The sequence below is a fragment of the Chiroxiphia lanceolata genome, chromosome 1, assembly GCF_009829145.1.
Source record: "Chiroxiphia lanceolata isolate bChiLan1 chromosome 1, bChiLan1.pri, whole genome shotgun sequence".
Lineage (NCBI taxonomy): Eukaryota > Metazoa > Chordata > Aves > Passeriformes > Pipridae > Chiroxiphia > Chiroxiphia lanceolata.
Window position 1 is genome coordinate 105,199,237 of NC_045637.1, and position 15,551 is coordinate 105,214,787.

Sequence of the window (15,551 nt, forward strand, 5' to 3'; positions counted from 1 at the left end):
GTTTTGAATTGACTGCAACACCAGCAATGTCTTGAAATATATAGTACCTATATTGCCAAAACATAAATGTCAAAATCTGCAACGGATTTTTTTTCTTTCTGAATAATATTTATTCCATATCACTTGGTGACTGGAGCACACCTCTCAGAGAATAGATTTAAACCTTACCCAGAGACCGACCTAGAGTGGATTTGAGTTGGGAGTGCCCAAAATGAACACCTGAACATCAGGCCCTGGAGAGTAATATCAAACAAGAATTGTTTCAGTGCCTCCTGTTCTGCTTTCTATAAAATAAATCTGTAGAATAATCTGTTCTTTGGGCCAACAAGAGAGTCTTAGATATGATGACTTTGTGTCCTAGGGGCTAGGGCAGTCACCAAGAGGGGAAAGAAGATTTTTCATCACTGCAGAGTATATGAGTTTACATAGAATAGAATCACACCAGAATTCCATCTGTCCTGTGCACTCAGCAGAGACCAAGCCTTGCCTCCTCCAGTCCAAGTCATCCAATTACAAGCACTTGATTTGAAGTGGCTGTCTCTGGTTCATATTTAGCCCTCTTTCCTACTCAGATAAATATCAGCCTCTGTGCTCTGTGGTGATGAGCATTCAGGTCTCCTCAGGGACTTTTTGGCACCTGAGGCACTGCAGTAATCAAAGGGAGGAGAGATGAGCAGAAAGGATGCCAGCCACTCACTGTTATTTACTTGCATTTTTTAATTTTCTTTTTTTCATTGTTGTTTCTAATCCAGCCTCAGATATGACTTTCCTAGCTGAAATCATATTTTTCAGCAAGTGCTTACTAGGGATAAAAAAGAACAGTTCTTATTAACTGCTATGAAAAATTATCTCCACTCAGACTTTCAAGTGTAGCTTTTGAGTGTTACATTCTTTACTCTATGTTCAGACAACTAACCAGTGTACCCGACGTTGCTTGAAAATTAACATCTGTTTTTCCTATGGTAACTGAGAGTGGGGATTCGAATCTTTTTCTTCTTTACCCATCGTGGCTTTGAAAAATGTAACACTGCAAAGCATATTATGGCATTATTATGAGCATTGGTCATCACTAATTATATGGAAAGAAAGGCTATACCTTAGCAATCCAGCCAAGCCCTTTTCTTCTGCCATTATCTCTAAAAATCTTGAAGTTGAAATGAAGTGAAATCTTGCAGTGTAGGGCCAGAATCTCAAATGTCTATTCAGTGTAAAGCAAACACTTACTGCTAAAAAAATCTGCTAGTTATGCTTATTTATGGTATAGTATCAAAAGGTTAGGTTTCATTGATTGTACTGTCATTAGGATAATTCCTTGCCCTCTTAAAGAAGTTACCATTTCCAGCTGTTGCCACAAGCTTAGCAGGATATTTCATGTAAAGCAACAACAAAATCTGTTCCGTGCTGTCTCAGAGTTTTGCACTCCCTCTCAGGTGCTGCAGGAGGCCAGCGAGGATTCCTAGGCTGCATTCGTTCATTAAGGATGAACGGGGTGACACTGGACCTGGAAGAGAGAGCAAAAGTCACGCCAGGGGTGAAGCCTGGCTGCTCTGGCCACTGCACGAGCTACGGGATGTACTGCGCAAATGGCGGTAAATGCGTCGAGAAATACAACGGCTACTCCTGTGACTGCTCCAAAACTGCCTACGATGGACCATTTTGCATAAAAGGTAAATGCTTCAGTGCAGGAGGCAGAGTATTAGAGAGCTATTTGCATAAGAAAAAAAAAACCACCGTAGAATTGATGCTTCAGGTTTTATTAATTAAACAAGTAAATTTTGTTGAATACTTCTTGCTAACAAGTCAAATTATGCACCCAGGATTTAAATGTGACTATTTAAAAACACATCTCTCATTAGGACTATATGTTACCTCTTTAAATCAAATAACACAACAACAAAATGCATCAGGAATGACTATAGTAACAGGAAGTCTGGCAGACCGTATTCCACAGCCTCAAGCTGTTGAACAATAAATTCCAACTAGCACAATGTCATAGTTACTTCTTTAGAAAACATATGGATTTAAACAAAAGCTCAGAGTGTCATTCAGAAACATATTTGAAGATATGTAGGTATGAGGTTTGGGTTGAATATCTTAAGTACTGGGAGGCCTGCATTTGGCTTAAAAATTGTATCCATTCGTAACCAGAACAAGTCTTTTAGTAGCTCAAACTGAGTTAGAGATTGAATTTACTAGGGTAAGGGAAGGCACAGACCTCCCACATCTGTGTCAGTCCTTTGGAAATGCCTAAATTATGTTCTTAATTTTCAAAATCAGTTACTGTAAGAGACCAATTTACTATGGACACACAGGTCTGCATGAAAAAGAAAGACAAGGAGCAAAGGAAAGAGGGATACAGCAATAAAAAAGTGAGAATTAAAGTATTAATTTGTTTCCACTTTTTTTTCTTGTTCTGACCATCAAATCTGTTGCTTTTCCTAGTTATTTTAAAAGCTTTCTTAGGGTTTCAACTAAAAATTGAAGGCTCTTCTGATCAGTATCCATGATGTTAAAGAAATCTATAGCCGCAGAAACTGTTCTTCTGCTTTTACGTTCCTCTCTGTACCAGGAATCCTGCAGGGGGGCTTTGTCACCAGATACTGAAGTCTCATCATGAAGCTGACTTAGCAGTAGGGGACAGAGCCTGTCATCTGATGTTCTGGTTCCCCTCTTTCTTAATATATCTTTTTTTTTTCAAAGTCAAAATCTGAGAATTATTTTATAAATATCCATACCCTGCTCCCTTTGAGCCGAACTTAGAGGAAACCAAGTTTATAACAGAAATAGGCAATCTTTTTGCCTGATGCTGGGTTATGGACTGTGTTTTCTCCCGATACACATCAGCCACATTCATTTATATCCGTGTATATCCACCTTCCTTTCATTTTATCATAGCAAAGCTTTGTCTATTGCTGGTGTTGCTCACAGATTGGATCACCCTCTTCCAAAAGCTAAGGGATAGTTTTCACATCACCAGATATTCTGAAGAATCTCTAGCATGATTATTTTATAAATTCCAATAAATATGATGTTTTCAGTGCAGCAGAAGGGAAGCAGCTGCTTTTCTACGTAATGGCTTCCACTATGCTTACATGCAGGAATTTCATCAGGTTTCGTGACGCTGTGTTACTTCAGAAACAAATTATAAAACATGTCCATTTCATTCAGGACTGTACATACAGCAATTCCTGAGAATGTGAATACTGTGATTTTGATTAATTTAACAAATGGTTTATCATGAATAATGGTAATGCATATTTAGTATTTCTGTTCACTAATGCAGCTATGGTAGAGGAGACCCATTCAGGTTGGAACTGGGTCAGTCTCTTACAGATCACATATGTTGACTAAAAAAAAAAAAAAAAGAAAAAAAAAAAGGAGGAAAATTACTGCTATGCCATAATCACTGAATTCACTTTTTAGTGTTTTGTGTATTGCCAAAACTCATCACACTAACTTTTATTTGTATGTTTTCTGTTTCTCTTATGGATAGTTAAACCCCAAACTTCTGCCAAAACTAGCTCTAAGCTGAAATGTTTTATTTTTCCTGGATGTGGAGCTAGCAGAATAAAAACATACCACTAAGGGAATAATTGAGCACCTAGCACAGACAATCCCTGGTTTTGGCTGGTCTGTAAGCCCTGTCATAGCAACAGAAGTAATATTATGTTATATCATACTATTTTCCTTATCTCCTTCTCGCAGTGCAGCCAAAGGCCCCAAGCTCTGACAGTGATACTTTGGACATGCAGCAAAACTTGCTGTAAGCTACTGCTGCTGGGCAGCACTGAGTCATTCAAAGGTACTCATGAGAGCATGGGGATCTCTCTACCATACGGTGTTGTGCCATTTAAACATGACATCAGATCTCTGCTTAAAATATCAAACCTATTCCAGACTAAAAATAGCTTTCTAAATCCTTAAGGTCTTATGTACAAAATGCAAATTACCAGTTTCCTATCTGTTAGTGCTGAAAACTGATATACTCATTTAGAATATTCCCAAGTATGATTTAGTGTGGGTGACTTCACAGGGCTTCTCTGTAGAAAGAACAACAGGGCACTGGGGAAAAAGCTAGAGGATAAATAACACAAAATAGACTGTGTTTGTGTTTTTCTGCAAAATAAAAATGTTACTTTAATTATATTTTAATTGATTTTGATGAAAAGATCATAATATGCCTATTTCAGTTCCTTTTTTTATTAATACTTTGACACTTTCCCTTCTGCAAAAGCACTGAAATGTCTGTGAACATGTTTTCAAATAATATATTATCTGTTTTCAACATTTTTCATTCTTTATGGTGAGGGTATAGTTGAATACTGCTTTGTCACTTGTGGATTTCTAATCTGCACCACCGTATGCTATTTGTTGCTGTGCTGGTTTAAAGGTAAACCAGCAGGAGAAACGAACCCAACTCAAAAGAGATTATAATTCAGAGTCACAAGTTAATACCAATAATACAATAAATACAATTATATGGACAAACAATTGGTTTTAACCCACAAAACCCAGATGTATAACCCAGCACCCTGGGGCACGAACAGAATGGTGTTCGTTGACCCCTGTGCTGAGCCCCATGTGGTCCCCCTGAGACCAAAGTAAAAGGAAAGGAAAACCTGCTGGTGAGAGTGCTGGTCAGAGTCTGGTCAAGAGTGGTGGCCGCAGTCGGGTTGAGGTTCTGGTCCTCCTCTAGATCTGGTGAGTGGGAGCCCAGAAGCCCCAAGATTATATACACTCAGGTTTGAGTGGGAATGCCCAGTACCTCCCCCAGGGTGGGGAGTTCCACAATGGGTGACTGTGAGTAGTGAGATATTTTTGGAATCCTTGGTGGCCCATTAGCAGACATGACCCCTCAGGCTGGGTGTGGAGGTGCTAAGGACTCCCCGGAGGGGAGTTATCACACCTGAGTCATTGGTGTGAGGATAGGAACATCCTCCTATCTCACAGGCTTCTTAACACCCAGCTTATAGCCTGAGGGGTTAGGTGTGCTCTGGGCAGCTGCTGCAAATGGTCTATTGTTAACAGTTCTGGGGAAATGATATAGAGGGTGTAGAATACACAGTTTGGGTTACACCCACGCAGTGATGAACTGGTCCTGGCTGCTCTAACTAGGACAGTTGCTATTATGCTGGGCGAGTCTAATATGAGGCAAGCAAGAATATTTCCCTTTGTTATCTTAACTGGGAATTCACATTCACAGCTGCCAAGAAATAACAAGGTTAGTGCTTTGCAGGATAAACTAGGACTAGGTTTCATAACTTTACTCCTCCGAGTAAATCTTCCAAGCCAAGGAGATCTGTTGATTTGATAGTCAGTAGTGCCTGACATTTTAAATCATCACATTCAAGCCAATATGAGATATTACCAGAAAAATATGCAACTCATGGAGTGAAAGGTGATACAATATAACACTTCTCAGTATGACGCAGACTTCTCTTCCCATTGGTTTTAATTTCCCACAGGAAACTTTCGTTATCCAAAAGTTTTATGTTGATATTCAAATCACTTGCCCATGGTAAACTTTTTGGGTTTGGTTACATACTGAAACTGTTAGCACAAGTGATGGGGAAAATTAAAGGAAAAAACCATCATTAGTATAAGGAAATCACCTTATAATGTCTCATGAGTAATTAACACACATCACAATAAAAGCAGGTCTCACATATTGTGGATTCTTTTGCTGATGAAATCTATCCTTAGAGCTACTGATTGATGACTGACAAGAAATTGCATTGTCTTCAGCCTTATTAGCAGCATATCACAACATGATTGATGTTGTAGTAGCCTGGAAATTACACTATTTTTTTACAAGGACAAAAAGAAGAGCAAAAATGCAGTCTGACATCTATTTTAACTTTATTTTTGTTTTGTATTTGAGGCATATGCAATTGGCTTTACTTCTTTCATTGCTCAAAGAAATTGCTCTGAGGAATAGCTGCAGTGTTTCTGCAGTCCTACAGATTGCTTTCTGACCTTTCCCTGTCCTTTGCTTAAACATAAATTCTCTTTTTCGTTTCTCCCACAGCTGTCCTATCATCATAAAAACATTTCTGAGAAAACAATTAATTTTTGTTCCTTTAAAAAGCAAACTCTTTCCTCCCTTTAACAACAAAAAAAGCAAAGGTCAAATGCAGGGCATGTGGCAGCATTCTGATGTGGGACATACCCCAGGGAGAAAGCAATACCTCCTTTGGTATTGAAATGCAGTGGAACAACAGTAGGAGAAGAAATTGCAAACCACCAAGAAAGTGTGGCCAAAAAAAAAAAATTAAATAGCGGGTGCTATGACTCATGTGCCTTCAGGTGTGCTGGAAAGGGCAAATTCAAAGCTTCCCGGTTTCTGTGCAGTTACTCAATTTCCATCAACAAACACCAAGGAGATGAGAAGAGCGTATACTCTTTTTTCTTTTCCTTCTTTGGACTAAAGCTCAGATTCACAGTGTGAATTCTTGCAATCCTTATGCCAACACCTGAACTAAACTCCTTCATGTTTGTTTTTGTATTTGCATGAACCCTGAAAGCACTTACAAATAGTATTGTCACAGTCAGATTTTCTTACTTCCTTCTACATCTCAGTGAGAAAAACCAGCTTTTTACTAGGCTGAGTGCATGCATGACATAGGAGGGGGAGGTGAGGGGCAGCAGCTCTGCACCCTTCCACCGACTCAGAGTGACACTTGATCACCTCCAAATTCTGCCCTGGTTATTCCCATTCAATTCCATTTATTTTGCTCGTTGCAAAAACATTGCATTTTTTTGGCTGAGAGCAATTGGGGGGGGGGGGGGGGGCTGATTGTTAGAGTGGTTTAAGGTAACTAACTTCTTAGCTTTCATAGTTCATAATCACAGAACCCAGAAAATCAAGGCAACATTCCCTCCCACATACAAAAAACTCTACTATATGCAGCATGATTGTGATCTGTTAGCTGAAAGTTACATGAGAAATTTTCCTGGGGTTGTTAATTTTAGGCTCCTAATATGGTAAGTCTGAATGCTGCAGACAGGCTTTTTTACATGTAGGTCATACTTCAAGACTTGGGTTTTATCCTCTATTGAGTAAATATATACTCTAAAAAAATAAATATACTCTGTAAAGCTATTCCATTCTTCTGTCCTGTCAATACCACCTTATAAAACATGCACGGTTGTGCTATAGTGGTTTGAAAATTGCACGTTAGTGCAAAAATTCTTTCACTGGGGAAAAAAAAATTCTTTTCATTTTTAAAGAAAAACAAACCTTCCCCGTAGTACTTACTATCCATAACAAACTACTTATAAAATGCAGGAACTCCTTATTTTATATTCAGAAAGCAAATAAATCAGAGTAGTAAGTTTAAAAAAATATACTAAGTCCTGGCTCAAAAAAATGTGATAAACTTTCAATTTCTTTGTCAGCTAACTATAATAGGCCTGCTATGGTGTCATTGTTCACTGGATGAAGATATTTTATGAAAGATAAGTAGAGCAGCTTCAGCAAAATTGCTGGGTGCTGCATGCATGTGTAAAGGCAACGGAGAGTTTTGAGGTTCTCACACTAGACACCCATGTGCAATATTTATGCACCTCTATGCTATTGAAGTAGTTTTGGCACCTCTCAAGATGATAGGGTATTTATACTTACAATAGCTCTGTGATGTGAGATGTTTTTATTATGATAATGCGCAAGGTGAACCAGATGATGAAAGAAGCAAGGATTTGCTCACATTTAAAGTGAGTGGTACAGGAAGGAATTGAAGCCAGATCTCACCTATCACTGCTGTTACTCTGAATACAGTACAATTACCAAATGACAGTCTCTAATATTTCTCAAATGGCTCTTGCAAAGATGAAAGTTTTTCTCTGAGGTTACCTAAAGAGCGCCTCCATAGACTCCCTGGTAGAAAATCTTGAAACCTGGTCTGTTGTATATTTGACATTGCATTTTTCTTCATCCATCCCATTTTATTTGATTTCTTTTTCCTAAACCATTACGGATATTTCCACTAGAAATTGAGCTGGTTTTTCATTTAGATTCAGCAGACAATACATGGCACCAGTTGCCATTCCCTTACTCTGAGTCTGCTATGCCAGACATCAGTTCAAATGGCTGTAAGTATAGAAAGATTTATGGTACTTTCAAATCAGAGCAGAATGAAATGCAGCTGCAACTTTCCTGACATTTTTAGGCTTTCCTTGGCCTATACCTGCACACTTTTGTTCAGGTATAGCAGATAGAATAAAAGACACCTGCTTTACAGATCTATTGCAAAAGAAGGTTCAGAGCTCAGCCTTGCTTGGATATATTAAACTGCTTCCTGGCAGAATCTACCTGTTGGCATTGTCCAGGGAGGCTTGAAGGTGTAATGAATCGGGTGGCTTAATCCCATCTTTAGTGGCACTTATCCTGTTCTTCCAAAGGTAGCGGGAAACTTTACATGGATTTATGATCAGGTCCCATAGTTTCACTGGTGCACATTATTCTACTTATCCCCCAATTCTGATACTGAGTACTGATGTATTTTTTATACTGAGTACTGATGTATTCATATAGAAGAAATAAATCCTCACTAGGTTTGTATTCTATTAATGTCAACAAGCAATTGCTGTATTTTTGTATTTTAGTCCACACATGGAAAGTTCAAATATGCATCACAAATTATAAGAGTAATGTCAGCCAGAATACAAGACTTGAGGATGTAGAACTATACATTTAAATCCCAATTCTTGGCTTCACAAACTAAATACTTTGTAGATAGAATAAAACACTGAGTGAGCTAACTGGGTACATGGCAAGCACTGTCACCTTCAGAGCACTTAAATTCTCTCCCAGCTTTGAGATTCTGACCCTTTACTGATGCCCTATGGCCAGGATGTATCTCAGTGAACAATTCTTAATCTTTGTGACCACAGTCTGGAAGCAGCAGCAATTTTAGGTGCTTTCTAGCACATTTTTAGCCACAAGATGAACAAGCAAGCTCTGGTTAATATATATTCAATATTCATAACTATATGAGAAATCAAAAAAGAAAGGAAATTAAGCATCAAGAAAGAGGATTTATTCAGCTGTCTATCTGGTCTAAAGAATCTCTGTACAAGCATCGAGTGTTAGAAACCTCTCCAATGATTGTCCTTGCTTAGGATTTTGAAAAAGCTGCTTTTTACATACAGAACATCATGCAGGGAAGCCATACCAATGAGGACTAGCAAGCAACATCACAGCATAATAGTTTTAATTTACCAAATCTGAACAGGGCCAAGAAGGCATTTAGGGCCTCCAGACAGGACAACTTACAGCTGTAAGAAGTCATTTCAGTCAGCTTTGTGAAACAAAGAGGAGAGAACCTTTTTCTGCTGCCAGTTCTCATGTCCTTGCCAGGTTTCATAGTTGTCAGGATTTTGTCTCCAGCTTCTGTAAGGTAGGTATACCCTGTTACACTCATTAATAAGGTTGCTTTGAAGACTCAGCCTCAAAAAAAAGCCAAACAGAGTAATGCCATAGAAGTAACCAGCATTATTTTCTCCTTGGTCCCAAACTAAAAGGTAACAGAAGTCATGTCCAGTTTACATGGAAAAATAAGACATGGCAGTTGGGAGTCAATGACAGCTGTCCTACTGCAGAAGAGAGATTCCACTTCTTATGCTGCCACTCTTTAAAAGCTCCTGTGTTGAAACTGGGCTTTTTTTGGAAGTGGCACTCTTTTTTTTTTTCTGATCGTTCCACAGATCTGCTGCTTCTTTATTTATTAAGAGTAATGTCTGCTACTTGATTCATGGCAATCCCTATTAACATTCCTGTTCCAAATATCAACACAGAGCAAATTCAATTCCTGTAAAGCCTGGTGAGTTCTGTATCTCTTATATATATGCTACCAGATAGAAAATTTTGCTTGAGCTGTATTCAGCCACACATGTGCCGTGCTGACAGTGCTTTTCACTGGTGAGAAAAAGGTAATGGAGAAAGAAGGCGAGTGTCTGACTGTATGGCTAACAGAGTCATTATAACTACCTTAGAATAGAAGAAGCAACACTGACATTTCACTGATGTTAAACCAGCAGCAAAGTAGAATTATGTTCCTACTTATATTTTCTTAGGTCTACAGCACTGGCCCAGAAATGTCATGAGACTGTGCAAGTTTTGTAAGAGAAGTGGGGCTTTTTGTTGCTGTTTGGCTTTTTCCTCCAGTCTTCCAATACTCCTGATACCAGACAGAATGAGAGAGTACAAAAATAAAAGTAACTGTGTGGGGAGAGGGAGTCTGGGGAGATGACCAAAGCATCATAACCTTCAGAATAAGTTCATGAGTTCTGAGTACATGTACATTTTATGTGGAAGATTTGGATCAGTTTTCACTTCATCCTTTTTCCAATTGAAGTTGGACAGTTTTGTAAGACACATGAGTTCATTCTGGGGACGTGCACTGTGCTTCATAAAATTGTTTCTAATGATCCACAATGCCTGTTCTGGGTTCCTCTACACAGCAAGCCCAAAGTTTTTATATTTGCCAAGTCTGTCAAGAGAGAATGACTCCACTGAATACTGGTGTAGAAATAGGTACTACTTTCTGAAGAAAACTGATCTGTTACCACCACATTCATTTCCCTAAGGCCTCTGCCTTGAAAGGGCAGTTTGCAGAGCAACCCTTCACTACACCTTATGCCTGATGTCCCATAGCATTTCAAATATTACAAAAGAAAACTAGAGTTGTTCATGGAAACCTCCCCCACATTTCAGCAGCAGGGTTTGTGCTACATTTGACCCTCTTTAATCATGCAGCTTGAATGGTTTTCTGGATTGAGGACTTTGATGCTCCCTCTAGCAGAGCTTCAGGAAGATGATACACTTGTGACCTCCAAGTGGGTAGTTGCTTCATTGGTCAGCCCTCCACATTCCCAAGTCATCATATAACTGCATTCAACATAGAGAAAATTATCTTTTAACTATTTCTAGTATTTCCTAACAGTTTAAACAGCCTGCTCCTGTGAGCTCCTGAGTACTTTGGAGCACTGCTGCAAGGAGTTCAGCTTCTTTCAGTAAAGAGCATAATCACATGCATCAACTTCTTTGATGAGCTAGAACTTGAGGGGATTCAACATCTTCCTGTTTAGGGCCCAATACACTCACACAGACAAAGTGAACCTTCCTCTTATCCTTCCTTTTGAAAGAGGTGGTGTGCATGTGAGGAGAATTTCATGGCTCATTACAGCACCCTGTATGCCTGTAATAATACAACTACAATGAAAACTATTTTCTCAGCACAAATCAAGTTAAACATACAGAACATTTTTGCTCTGTCATGAAACCCTTTTAGAAAAAAAGTCATAGAATAGAGTATTCTGATTTGGAAGGATCATAGAATCCGACTCACAGAATCACAGAATATTCTGAATACAATTTCAGAAAGCACCATTTACTTAAAGCTTTTTTTGTAGTAATGAACATTTAAAGTAGCAATTTATAACACTTAGAGCTCTGGAAAAAAGCACTGCCCAGTTTCCAGTTCAGCCCCAGAGCAGTACTGAGGTCAGGACTGAAGGTCCCAGTATTCCCAGAGCAGGAGGCCCTGTGCAAGCGTAGTGCCAGGCAATCACAAAGATTGCTCCTAAAATAAAAAGCATGACAAACAGTAAACAGGCTGGAGGCAAACCTAATTTTGTATCAGTGTCCCTCCCTAGGGGCTGTGGTTCCCCCCAGCAGTGGCAGTGTCAAACAGCCAGGAGCTGGCAATGGCCAGCAGCTCTGCCAGTGCCACGGCCATATGAGTGATACAGCATCTGCCTGAGAAGCAACTTGCATGAGCTAGAAGCAGAGGTTAAAGAAGAATAAATGACTGGTCCTAGGGATATTTTTAAGTGAGTCTTTCACATACCTGGAACTACAGTGTATTTAGATTTTTGCATGCTTATCTTCAATGCCACTGTTAAATGGCAGAGGACATCACATTTTAGGGAACTTTTTTTCAGGATAGGACTCTTTGCTTTTAATCTTGGAGTACTTAAGTTGAGTCTACTGTAAAATATAGCTGCTAAATGAAATTGCCTCTTCCATAACTTTTCCAAAGTGATTTAAGTTTTCTCTTATAAAATTTAGGTTATAAATCTATCAGAATGATCGAATTATTTATAGCACTTTGGGACCACAACTTGACTCCATGTTTCGTACATCCATATGGTGACAGTGACTATGATATTTTGAGTTTTGGAGAATTTTTATGTGGTAACAGGAAAACCTAAAGCTTCTCTAGCACTAGATTTAGCAAAATTCTTGAAAAAATCATCAGTAAAGTCCATTATACTTTTACCTATCTTCTTACCTTTTCTCTGCTCAACCACTGAATAAATTCTGCAGGCTCTTTCCTAACTTTTTCTGTGTCACTGCAGAGCTTGGAAAATGAACATCTTCTTTCATATACTTTTAGATAAAGCTTTTGCTTAGAATTGTGTGAAGACTCAAAATGCTAAAATGGAATAAAAATAAATTTCTTTTTAGATGGATGATTTTGTACCAATCTGTGTCAAATTGCATCCTGTAGGAAAGTAGTAAACAATGGAAGACTTTTTGTTTAAAGATTGTTCGTGTCTTTAAGCATATCTTATAACCCCTTTGAATACAGTACTTACATATTATGATTATAATACTTATTCATCATTATTTAATCTCATGAACACACCTTCTTAATCAAGTTCACATATAATTTTAAAATTTCCTTTAGTGTTGTTGTCCCAGACAGCAAAGCCAATCCAGGACCATGATGTCAGTAAATGAATTACTACCATAGGAAGTCAGCCAAGCAATCCTCAATATAGTAGGTTATACACTACCAATGCTAGAGCACTAAGCAGTAATTTTCGTAGGAGGCTGTCAAAATCAGCCACCACTGTAAGAACATTAACCTTGAATTATGCTTTTAATGTTAAGAAATAGGTAGGACTGCATTGCTGAGAAGCAATATCAATGCTTTTTCAGCTGAAAGTATTAATTCTGCCAAAAGTAGTTTTATTTTCTGTCTAGAGTGTTGAAACATCACATCTTGTCTCATATTGGTTTGAAAACTTTGCCTGGGTAGCGCCTCTTGGGACCTACAGATCAGGTGTCTCTTGCCTTGTTCCCCACTGAGTCAAGCTCCCTAGTTAATTTTATCTCCCATAAGGGCATCCTGATTATGCAGTTCTCATGAAGGATTGTGCTAGTGGTGAATAACTTTCTACTGTTGTGTCCAGTCCTATTTCAAATCTTTCAAGTTCTGGAACTGTCATCATTCCTCAGCAGTTGTTTGCCTACTCTACCCCTTAAATCACTCTTCCTTGTGTCTCCTTCTTTGGATCATTATCTACTGCATGATTTTAATGAGAATAAATTTAAAGCATAATTCTACTTGCCTGTAGTACTGATATGAGATGTAGGCATGGAGAATCTGTGTACCCCAAAGGAAATTTTTCCTTTGCTCTGTGAATCCAGGTACCCACCAATAAAATGGAGATTGTTTTTTTCACTCTCACAAGGAAATAGTGACCCCATTCACCTAAATGTTGGCAGAGTGATTAAATAATGCAGCAGTAGAAGCATGCACAGATTAGTACTGATCAATTCAGTAGTAATATGTTTCATCCAAAAAGTGTCAACACATTTATTTTCTCTCTTTTTTTTTCCTCTTCCTTTTTCTGTTCTTTTCAAGATGTTGGAGCATTTTTTGAAGAAGGAATGTGGCTTCGTTACAACTTCCACTCCCCAGGAACTAGCATGAAGGATTTAGTTAGCCGAACACTTCTGAGTTCTACAGATCCTGAGATCACAGCACCTGACCTCAACTTGAATAAAGAAGAGCTCAGCTTCAGCTTCAGTACCACCAAGTCCCCTTGTGTCTTATTGTACATCAGCTCCTATACCCAGGACTTCATGGCTGTGCTTGTGAAGCCAGCTGGTAAGCAACTGCTCCAGGCTCTCTCCATTGCGCAGTTGATAATACTAAGCTGACATTCAGCTGAAGCTCTGAACAACTTCTCTTCACCCTTGTCATGAAAAAATAAAGCACTTAGAAATCTGAACCTGTATCCTACTTGTACTGGATTTTGCCACAGACCAGCATTGTGATGGGAACAAGTAGGCACCGAATAGCTGAACTGATGGCAATATCACTAGTGGTCAATGAAAAGGGTCATGTACTGTCCTTCTGAAAATCTGGATACTCACTGTGGTGGCTGAAATATGGATGTAGCATAGCATATAATGTCCTAAATGTTTTGGTGATGGTTGAGGGTTAGATATGGACCATTTGCTGCTACAGTATTAAAACTGTATATAAACTGAATATACTTCAATTCCAAATAGTGCCTTAGAGCCCCATGAAAATCATAATTAGTGTGATTTTACTACTGTTCTCTTTTATGGGATAATATGAGTATTCCACATGCCACTCATATTTTTCCTTTCATGGGGAAGAAAGAAGGTGCGTGAGAGAAATCCAACATCAGACAACTTAACTATAGTTATAAAGGTCTAGGGCTGCTCTTTTGGGCCAGGATATTTCCATTTTTTGTCTATAATGGGATCTGCCTTTCCCTTTTCAAGCATTCTTCCTTTTAATCAAATATTAAAATGTGTTATGAAGAGCAGACGCTTCACTTTTGTTTAGAAAAGAAAAATCTGTCGGGCAGTATGTCATGAATATCAATTAATCACTTTTGACTATATTTTTCTAACAATATAACATGACATTTTCATTTCACCATATATTATTAAATTTCCATAAAAGTCCAGACGGTCACCCATCAAACAGAATTAAATGACAGAGCAAGATAGTCCCTTGTGTAGATTACATGTCAGTGTTAATTTGTTGTAATTTTGCCTTTATTCAATGCATGTCAATGGTTTATTCTTTAGATAATGTTATGCTTTTTATAATTTCAAAGAATTTTACTGCAGCAAGTATAATCTCAACAATAAAGTGCTGCTTGATGAGCTCAATTTTGTACCAATTGTCCATATTGTTCAAGGCATAGCTCTGATTTGTTTGGTTTGCAGTCTGGAGTGTTTACAAACACTTTGGTTTGGAGGTGCTTGTCATTGTCACACTCCTGGGTTATAAACTAGAGGCAGTTTCAGCCCAGTAACTTTATAATCTCAAACACCAGCTCTTCTCTCACTGCAGAGATCAGCTAAGAGAGCAATTAAGTGTGAAATGATTACAACCCTATGTGAAAATACAGAGGGGAAAATAACTGCTGAATAAAGATCAAAATACCTGAGGGTGCTTTTCACATTTTTCTTTCACTAGGGAATCTGCAGATTCGGTACAGCCTTGGAGGCACCAAAGAGCCATATAACATTGATATTGACCACAGAAACATGGCTAATGGGCAGCCCCACACTGTCAACATCACGCGGAATGGACGGGACATCGTACTGCAGGTAAGTTGCAGGTTGTTTGGTTCCATTACTTGTCATTCGTAGCATTTTGTCTCTTGGTGGTCTCCATTACTCTGAAATTTAGAAAATAAAAAGTACAGTAGATGGGATTCTACTTGCAGATCACACTCCTAGGAGTTAACAAAAGCTATTCTTTCCCTCTGTT

The 15,551-nt window shown here is 38.5% G+C and overlaps 1 protein-coding gene across 2 annotated transcripts in view; it reads left to right on the forward strand.

Annotated features, from left to right (window-relative positions):
* The window catches only part of CNTNAP2 (contactin associated protein 2), a 1,030,565-nt gene that overhangs the window by 938,742 nt on the left and 76,272 nt on the right, over window positions 1-15,551 (forward strand). For both annotated transcript variants that reach the window (XM_032681831.1, XM_032681841.1), the window contains 3 exons: window positions 1,431-1,667; window positions 13,656-13,901; window positions 15,255-15,388. In XM_032681831.1, coding sequence (XP_032537722.1) covers window positions 1,431-1,667; window positions 13,656-13,901; window positions 15,255-15,388 — 617 coding nt within the window. The remainder of the gene's footprint in view (window positions 1-1,430; window positions 1,668-13,655; window positions 13,902-15,254; window positions 15,389-15,551) is intronic.